This window comes from Gossypium raimondii, chromosome 5, assembly GCF_025698545.1.
Source record: "Gossypium raimondii isolate GPD5lz chromosome 5, ASM2569854v1, whole genome shotgun sequence".
Classification (NCBI taxonomy): domain Eukaryota; kingdom Viridiplantae; phylum Streptophyta; class Magnoliopsida; order Malvales; family Malvaceae; genus Gossypium; species Gossypium raimondii.
In genome coordinates, this window is record NC_068569.1 from 47,747,082 (window position 1) to 47,757,112 (window position 10,031).

The following is a 10,031-nucleotide window of genomic DNA, read 5'->3' on the forward strand; positions in this document are numbered from 1 at the left end:
ACAATTATATTTCATATTTCACCTACTAACATCATAAAACTCAAACATTCATCAATGTCACATTTCTAAATCATCCACAATTTACAAAATTAAGACATGGGTTTTGAAGAACACGAAGCAACGATCTCAAAAAAATAAAAATTATGAAAAACTGAACAAAACACATACCTAAACCAAAGAACACAAGGGTCGAACCTAGCTTTCTTCTTTTCTTTCTTTTTCTTTTGAAGTTTCGGCCATAAGATGAACAATTGCATGGTTCTTTTATTTTATGTTTTATTTTATAAACATTATATTAACATTATTATTATTTTACTAAATTAACATTTACTAATTAATATATATAACATATAATATAAGGTCATTCTTGACCATTTCCAACCACTAACTTATATAGTGGGCTAATTGCATCATAGAACCTCCAAATTATAAAGACAACAACAATTAGGCACTTTCATATTTAACCACTAAATTTTCATTTTACGCGATTAAGCCCTTTTTTCAATTTAAGCACTCAAACAATAAAATTAATTCACAAAACTCTCACACATGTAAATTCACACATAATAAACACAGAATAAAAATATTAAAATATTTTTTGGAATCGGATGTGTGGTCCCGAAACTACTGTTTCGATTAGGGTCAAAATCGGGCTGTTACAGAACGAGTGAAAACGAACAATGTTAGAAAATCAATGATGAACTTACACTATTATTTGCCTAACGACCGAAATAGAGACTCAATGAAATATCCACATGAACAAGCAACAAAAATTATCAAAATAAGAAAAAGGCCAAGCTCTTAAGGCTCGTTACATGCGGTTTGATTCTAAAGTAAAGGTACCCGAACTTGCAGATTCTTCGATCCTCACCCACAAAAAGAAGAAAGTAAAAGAGAAAGAACAAAGAAAGAAAGAAAAAAAAAAGGGAAACGAAAAGTATCAAAGAGTGGGTAAAAGAACCTGCTAAGGGAGAGGGAAGTAAACGGTTTTGGGATGGAGTAAGTTTAGGGATTTGATAGGGTCAAATAAAAAAAATAAAAAAAATAACAAGGTTTAATTTAATCTAAAACCCACCTACCAGATTTTTATAAAGTTTAAGTTAAACTCAAAAACTAACAAAAGTCTAAGCAAAAATATTCTATAATTGCGCACCTTGAGATTCGAACACAAAATCAAAAGATAAGTTGACATTTTACCACTAAATCAACAAACTCATTCTTATTACAACCCAACAAAGAAAATAATTTAAGCCATCTGGCTCAAACTTAGCACAAAGCCAAAATTTAAGAGAAAAATCCAAAACAAAGGAATTAAGCTCAAGATCAAAAGCAAACTTTCAAAGCACTTAACCAACACACCAAATAAAATTATTCAACAAGCATACACACTTACGAACCAAAAATTTGGGGTGTTACACTCACAACCTTTCCTATCAATTCCCGAGTCTCCCAAAGGATTTTCCTATTGTACAAATGACCCGACAAATCGGGGAAGCGAACCCAGGTCTTAACCATACTCGGGTAAGGTTTTGCAGGATCGAAATTTGATGACCACGACTGAACTGTAAGGTACTATCCAAATACAATCCAAGACCCTTGAGATAACTTTCTATCGTAATCCTCTTTGCCCTGGAATTTGATCAAATAGTAGCCATTCTCGATGTCCATCAAATGAAAGGGCATTAAGGTTGGAGTGAAATAAAATCAATATTTCGGCCAAGTAATTTGATCACGACCGTCAAAGCCATGTCTTTAACTAACAATTGATTAACCCTCTAAGAAAAATCGATTGATTGTATTCCATTAAATATTTGATAGTCTTTTATATTTGTTTAATAATTTTTTTAAATATCCACTTTTATCAATTATAAAGTATTTATTCCAATACTCATTCTCACAATTTGATTGATTATCCAATATCTTGGACTAATATATAAAAATAATTTTACATTTGAAATATTTATACTAATTATAAAATATAAATTATTTACATATATCCATAGAATCTTGGATAATCTTATCATACAAAAAGTTTTATACCAACAAATATATTCTAAAAGCCAATTCCTCTTAAGCCATTTGAAATAAATAGGGTTTTCATCTTTTAATTTTATTATTAATTCTCTATTTTTTATTTTTAATATTCAACATGATATAATAACCTTTTATATAGCTATATATAAACCAATTCCTCTTAAGCCATTTAAATTAAACAAACTTGCTATTAATTCTTTAGTTTTTGAATTTTAATATTCGATATAATATAATAATATTTTCAATTCAATCTAAGTCTATTAAGTTAAATAAAGCTAAAATGAAATTTTATTTTTATTATCATATAATTATGTGTCTATATAGCTCCTAAGAGAGTCATATAAAATGGATCTTTGCTTTTTATATTTTATTTTTATAACAAATACAATACTTTTTTTTTTACATTTACTCTTTAATTGATAAATCCTTTTACCTTTCCGGCTCCGGATAAATTAGTAAAAGAAAAGCCATTTTTTTTAAAAAAAAATTGAGGGAATAGGTCAATTTCTGTGTCTTGCGTCCTATGTAGTTAGAAGCATTGAAACCCTTAAGAAAGTATCAATACCGTTTACAGTGTATTCCCAAGGTATCGATACCCTTGCCATTGAAATGTTTACCAAATTGGCATCAGGAAGTTCTCGAACAGCTTCATCCACATTTTCTGTAGTGGCTTTGATCTGATATAAAAAGAGATATTATTTTCAACGCATCAAATGAATTGATATTCATTATACCTGAGACTTAGCACTTTGTTGTCGTGTTATCAGAGAGACGACTTCTTAGAGGCATAATATGATCACTTCTGTAATAGGCCAATTTAGCTCGGGCCCAAATTTCCAACAAATAAAAGCCCCAAACTAATCAACCCAAACAGAAAATAGATAATAATAATAATAATAATAATAATAAATAAAACCAAAAATAAATTACAAACCCAATTACAATAGTCCATTTATAGAAAACAAAGCCCAAATACTAAAAAAGAAAGAGGCCCAACGGCCCAAAAAAACCTAAACTAACTTCATAATAGTTAGAAACCCTAGGGTTTCTGGCTCCGCTCCTCTCACACCACCCGAGGTGCCTCGTGCCGAGGCTTGACACACCCTTTCTGCCGCCATTTCACCAAAATAAAAAAGGGTCTGCCTCTCCTCTCCGTTGTCTCCGCCACTTGCAAGAAAAGAGAAAGAAAAAGGACCACAGAAGCAGAAATAGAAACAGCAAAGAACAATGGCTATACAGTAGCGAAACAAAGAAAGAAAAAGAAAAAGAATATGTATAAACAACTATAAAAGCAGAATCCACCATGTAATTTTCGACACAAGAGAAATCAAAAACAGAATACAAAACTTCAAAAGGTGATTTTTATTTTATTTCATTTTTTTTACGAATCTTTCTTATAAATAAAACATAAAATAAAAAGTAAAGGTTGAAAACATACTTGACTCTTCGCGTTTTGCCGCGGTGAGTGGCCGAGGTCGGTCATCTCCAGTGAAAGATGACTTCTTTCTGATGAAAGGGCTTTCGAAACCCAGAAAAATGAAAGGTTTTTTTAGGGATTTTAATGTTTTTGACGTTTTTGGGAAAGTTGACCCCTAATCTAGGCTTTGGGAGCCGAAAGGCCGAAAAAAGAGTGTGTTTGGCATTTTTTGGCCACTGGGAACAGCGAAGCCTGTCGCCAGCGACCGGTGGCCATTGTGAGGCTCGCCGGACCTGATGCCCAGCCTGAGAGGATTGTTGAGAGAAAATAGAGAGGGTTTTTTAGTTTTTTTTTTTGAAAATTGGGGTCTAAAGTGTTTTTTTTGAAATTTTTTTTGTATTTATAGGTTCCTTGCACGACGTCGTTTTGAGCTTAAGCTTCAGACGCCAAAATGACGTAGTTTTGAAGCGTGACCCAAAAACCGACCCAACCCATCCTAGGATTAGCGTGTTTTCCAGCAATGGTCTATTTGCAACCCTGGTCCTTCCGCTTTTTAAACAATTTTCAATATAGTCCTATTTTTGTTTCTTTTCTTTTTAAATTTATCTCGTTTAATTTTAATTTTTTTATTTTGGTCCTTTTAAACGATGCGCAAAAGGAAGTTTGGAATATTTTCTCGTCCGGCCCTTGTTCTTTTTAGAGCATCACATTTTAGTCATTTATTTAGGAATATTTTCCTATTCAGTCCCTGTCCCTTTTAGCGTGTTACATTTTAATCCTTATTAGTCTATTTATTTTTTACAATTTATGCCCTTAATTTCTTTTAAATTTCGATTCAGTCCTTCATTTGTAATCTTTATTGAACAATTTTCTTTTAAATTTATATACTGATTTCTTTATTATTGTTTACATTTCCTTTATTTGTACATTTTTGTCATCATTATTCTTTCTTATTTTTGTGTTTTATCCTTGTTATTGTTATTTAGATTTTTAATTATGCATCTTTATTTTTATTTTGAGTTGCCTTATTCATTTTATCATCCAAGTTGATATTATTATTGTTATCCTTAATGTCGATCAGTGTTATTGCCATCATATTATTCATGATACGTTATTATATATTAATATCGCTACCACTATTTCATTTTTACAAATATCATTTGCAACTTCCTTCTTTTAAAAGCATTCCATCATACTTCTATTTTATTGTATTTTTACTACAACTATGTAATGAACTGTGTTTAAATATATTTATTTGTTTTATATTATCTCCTAATAAGTTAAATGTACATCGTTTTAAGTGTTATGTTCGTTTTTATATATGACGCATAGAAAAAGAAAATTTTTAGACCGAGGCAATGTTCATTATTTTTAGAATTAGAAGAGTTGTGTTCCTAACTTACAGAATATGACTTCTTTCTAAAACCGAAATAGTCAAATATCCATTTCAAAAATATAAAAACAAGATTGAAGTAACGATTAAAACGACGATTATTCTGGTTTTTGAAAACTAAAGGCGTTGTGTCCTAAGTCGTGGGGCATGATCCTTTTTCTCAATTACTTTGGAATAAAGCATTTTCTATTAAAATATATTAATACAAAGGGATCACATTTTAAATTCTTTTTAAATTTTCAATTTTCGACATTAAGACATCAAGTAATCAATTAGATACCAATTTTGGGCGTAACGAGGGTGCTAATCCTTCCTCGTGCATAACCGACTCCCGAACCCATTTTTTGGATTTTTGTAGATCAAAAAACATTATTTTAGTAAATCAAACCTCTTATTAAAAAGATCAAGTTACGAGATGACCCGATCACACCTGAAAGTAATTGGTGGCGACTTCATATTTCATTCTAAATTAAAAATTCCATTTCAAAAAGGCAAGTTGAAATATTGAAGCCCACCCTATAAAAGAACAAGGAATTTATGAAAAAGGGTCGTCAAAAGGAGTATGTGCTGCAGGATAATCTCATGAAAATGTTAAGTGTAAAGTACCTTTTGGTCTCGCATAGGTTGCAAGTGAAATAAATCCCAGAATTTCTTGCCTGAAATTCATAATTTTTTAATAATTCAGAGAAAAAAATGTTTCTGTCAGCATGCATTTTCTTTCTTTTTGTCTTTTATTTCATAATTTACCAACCACTTTTTGTGTAGCTGATAAACTGAACTGTGATTTCCCTCTGTTCAGTAATTTCTTCTCTTATTTTCGACATAGTTTCTTGATCTAGAAGAAACCTGTCCAAAAAACCAAAAAAGTTATGATCATCTGGAAAACCTTATAGAAAGTTGATTGAAGTAGTTAGATATTGAAACCATAAATAGAAGCAGCAGATGCCTTTTTAACAGTGTTAGAATGTAATAGATATCATGATGGTCAATTGTGATGAATATTGATAGCTAAAATAACCCAAACTGCAGAATAGCAGCCATAACTTTGAAACATGAAATAGTATAATTTACATACCTACAGTTCCGTCCCAAGATTTCCTTCCTTGTATATTCAGTCAATTCAAGAAAGCTATCAGATGCAAATATCTTGGGTTTCCATGATGGTTATCCCATACCTTTTTAAAATTTTAGTTCCCTCAATCGATACCTTCGAGTTAACTTCGATAGTAATTGGTTTCCATGATGGTTGTCCGATGAAAATTGACGGCAAGGGTTTTATGAAAGTATGACTCCTATTTTCAGTCAAATTTGAGAAATAATCTTTTAGTTAAACTCCGTTTATTTGTTTCAGTCAAACACTGATTAGTTTAGATTATTTTATTATTATTGACATATGAATTTAGTCTATAAATAGGCTCTTTTACAACCTTAGTAAAAACACCCATTAGATTAGAACTCATAACACATTCAGAGAATTTTGTGTTTACGTTTTGAGTGTTTTTTGTTTTTCGGGTTTTTGGGGTTTAGTTTTATCTCCATCTTTTGTACTCTTCATTCTTTTGCCATTATAGTAAAATTATCTTTGTCCGTGGTTTTTTTTATCTTCTTTAAAGGGGTTTTTACACGTTAAATTTGTATGTTCATTCAATTTCTTCTGCTATTTTTACTTGTTCGTTGCTTAATCGGGTCGATCCCTAACACTCTCGATACCTTGGAATACATGATAAAAGGTGTCGATACTTTCCTACAAAATTAATTCTCCAAAATTGACCTATAACGATAAATATTACAGAAATCAGTCAATTCCCTCAATTTCTTTTATAAAGTGGTTTTTTTTTTTCTGTGGCTAATTTAGCCTTCCAGCTCCATCTCCAATTTTCACATCGTCTGTATATATCTTTAACGTTATCTATAATTTTAAACTCTCCTCTATAATCAGATTTTTTTAAGGGATATAATACTATATAATTTACGTTTTATAAATATATGTTTAAAAAACATATTTTATTCTCAAAAAAAGAAAAAAAAACAATTCAGCAGAAATGACAGCCGAGGAGTGAGGTCTAGGCAGAGGCTCTGTGTTCAATGTCTTATTTCAACTGTTTTTGAACCTTTGGTATTCCTCTTTCAGCTGAGGTCTGAAGCAGCAGCCTCCACCCTTTTCTTTCAACGGGATAATTTTCGATGGTTGTTCTTCAGCTGCCTCTTGGCTCTTCTTCAACGGTATGTACACTCGGTTTGTTTCTCTTCTTCAAGTTTGTAGTATAAGTTGATGGTGGCTACAGTTTGGCTTCTTAAGCTTCTTAAGTTCATGTCGAGTCTATATTCTGCTTAAGAAAACAGAAACATGTTGAGGTACTGTTTCAAGAGAGATTATAACTTGGATACAGTTAAGGTTCAGATGTGCAGAGAGATCGTAAGATAAAACTTGGGTTATGCTAAATATGATCTGAGTTTTGGTAGCCCTTTCGAGCTTGGGATTCTTGCCAGGGAAAAACCAATTAAAATAGATTTCAGCAACATTACAAAGGCATCCAACAAGACAGCAAAGTGGCCATTATGCGGTTGAAATGGCTAGAGCTTATATTAAATCAAATAAAATTTGCATGATTTCAACAATATACAGAGAATTAGCTGTATATTTAATCAAATAAGCTAAAGCTGATCTGTTGAATATGTTTACTTTTCCTTCAATGCCTGCAACAATCAATAAAAAAATTGCTATTATTCTCTTGTTCCTAGGGAAAGTTAGATTTATGAAACTGAAAAGCTCTTAAATATTTGAAATGGTTTCTTGTACCTGTCCCATGACTGATGAAACCAATCAGATCTTTCAATCTGATTCCCTGGGGATGACACTTTTAAAATCAATTTGAGCGCGGGGTATGTGGGAAATCTTAGACCACTCTCGTCCTTTATCGCTTGAGCACTCTTCTTTCAGCAACGGGCAAAATAAAATATACAAATAACCAAGCGAGAGAACCATGTCCTTTTCCGGAATATATGTTAGCTTGGGACAACTATAGATGAACAAATTTCGAAGAGTGCTGAGGCCTTGAAAGCCCTCGGAGAATATGAATTCCAGGTTCTTGAAATTTGAAAGGCGGATAGAGGTGAGAGAAGGAGGCAGCATCATTCCAATCCCTTCTTCTGGGAACGATACCACGTTTGAGCATCCTTCACCTCTGATGGTCAATTCTTGAAGAGAGGTGAGTCTATGTAATCCCCATTCCACAAGCGACCTATAAATTTTGGTTGCATAATTTTCGAAGGGAGGTGATGCTGACCATGCACTTTGGAAGGGCTCCAAAATTTCCACAACCATCAACTGAGAAAGCTCTGAGGTTGGTGGTAACTGTAAGCAACTCACATTCTTCAATAGAAACCAATTTGAACACTCCCTCAATCAAATCTCTTGGAGATGGATGAGCTTGTCTAGGCCTCGTGGTAGAGATTTAATTCTAGAACATTCAATTAGAATAGATTCAAGACAAGCGGTTTCGTCAAACTCTTGGGCTATGCATTCCAACTCTGGACATCTATCAATTTGCAGAGGCGTTGTGGGTAACTTGGTGTTTGAAAATAGGCAACTCAGCTTTGAGCAGTCACAAGTTCGGAGAAGTTGAAGCTGATTGCAAATATTTTTGTGCCCCTTCGATGACAAAGACATTAGAGATCGACAGTGATAGATATTCAAGTCCTCGAAAACACAGAGGGTACTATTCATACTCTTATTGTCTTCTTTTTCATCAACCAATTACTCCAAATTCTCACAGCCTGAAATGTGCAGCTTTTTTAAATTAGGAGGTAAGTTATTCTCTGCAGAAGAAACCAAGCCTGGACAACCGGAAATGCTCATCACTGTAAGGAATGTGAGCTTATGTAGGGCTTTTGGCAGTCTATTGAGCCTTTCACAGCCACATATCCACAGAGATTCAACAAGTGAAACCTTGTCAGGTTGCAATTCGGCTTCCTCAGTTTCCAAAGAGTGCAGTTGAGGACAGAACGAAACATCAATGGAACGATGTCCAACTAAACTTAACCCATGTAGCGATAAAGATTCCAACTCCTTCCAACCCCCAATTTCAAAATATCCTAAATTTCCAAACCTTAACATTATCCTATCTGCTGGAATATTAAACTTTTAAATGTTAGAAAGAGAGTTTGCAAAGAGGAAACCTCCTTTGCAGGAGAAGAGCAAACATCCACCAGTTCTGCACACCCTTCTATCCTTAATCCACACGGTGATGGGAAACTTGATATTGAAACTACCAAACTCGTATATGTACGGATTTTAAGTTTCTGCAATGAGGAAACATGGGTAGGCAACCTTCCCAACAATTTAGGACAATTTACGATTGAAAGTTCACGGAGGATGGGGAATTTCAAAACCTTCTCGTCTCCTTCACAAGCGTCCCACTCCTTCTAGTTTGGAAGACTCTCAAAGGACAGAATCTCTAATGATGCAAATGGGTTCAATTCATTTTCTCCAAAGAACTCAACACCAATCTTTTGTACCTCATGGAAACCAATAATTGAAAGGTCTTTTAACAATGGCAACCTTCCAACTGATGGTAGTGATTTGCAATTTTTACAACTACGAAGCTTCGAAAACAACAAATTCTTGAAAGAAGAATCACCTATCCAAGACGCGAATTTTGCACCACCGTAATTCTCAATAATGTGTTGCTCAAGCTTTTTCTGAGGACAAAGAAAGTCCAACACCTGCTTTTCAACTTCTTCCTTCCTTGTATAGTTTTCTAAGTTTGTGCTCCAATGTAGTTCTAACCCGTCAATCCCTGGCTTCTCATTTAACCTTACTTCCCTCGCATCTCGACCATTAACATTCTCCAACCCAGAAAGACGAAAATTACCTCCAAGGTTTGACAAACTTTTCAATTCTCTAATAAGATGTCCATCACCTTTCCCTATAACAAAATTAGATAACGTTTGAAGCTTGGTTAGCTGATCAAATCCGGAGGGCATCCTTTCTATTGAATCCGCACCTCTAAGATCGAGAAAATGCAAACTAATAAGGTTTCCGATCTTCTAGGGTAAATTTTTGAGCTTTGAACAATTTCTTAATATTAGAATCTCCAAATGATAAAGACTACACAAAGAATCAGGTAAACAATAGATTTTGGTGCTAGAAGTATTTAAGTAGCGTTTTAAAAAAGGTCAGGCAAA

The 10,031-nt window shown here is 33.3% G+C and overlaps 1 protein-coding gene across 1 annotated transcript; it reads right to left on the bottom strand.

The window, feature by feature from the left end:
- Positions 1-7,677: 7,677 nt before the first annotated feature.
- LOC105767112 (putative disease resistance protein RGA4) lies at positions 7,678-9,830 on the bottom strand. The gene is made up of 4 exons (XM_012586632.2): positions 9,363-9,830; positions 9,024-9,269; positions 8,677-8,913; positions 7,678-8,199 (listed from the first exon to the last, which is right to left on the bottom strand). The coding sequence occupies exons 1-4, from the start codon at positions 9,828-9,830 to the stop codon at positions 7,678-7,680; spliced, it is 1,473 nt and encodes a 490-aa protein (XP_012442086.2).
- Between the last annotated feature and the right edge of the window lie 201 nt (positions 9,831-10,031).

What these genes read in the sequence shown, in the direction of transcription:
- LOC105767112 (XM_012586632.2), bottom strand. Translation starts at nt 9,830, where the DNA reads ATGCCCTCCGGATTTGATCAGCTAACCAAGCTTCAAACGTTATCTAAT. An exon ending in GCTCTTCTCCTGCAAAGGAG is followed by an intron (nt 8,914 to 9,023) that starts GTTTCCTCTTTG and finishes GGGGGTTGGAAG; the next exon opens with GAGTTGGAATCTTTATCGCT. An exon ending in TTTCCGGTTGTCCAGGCTTG is followed by an intron (nt 8,200 to 8,676) that starts GTTTCTTCTGCA and finishes AGTTGCTTACAG; the next exon opens with TTACCACCAACCTCAGAGCT.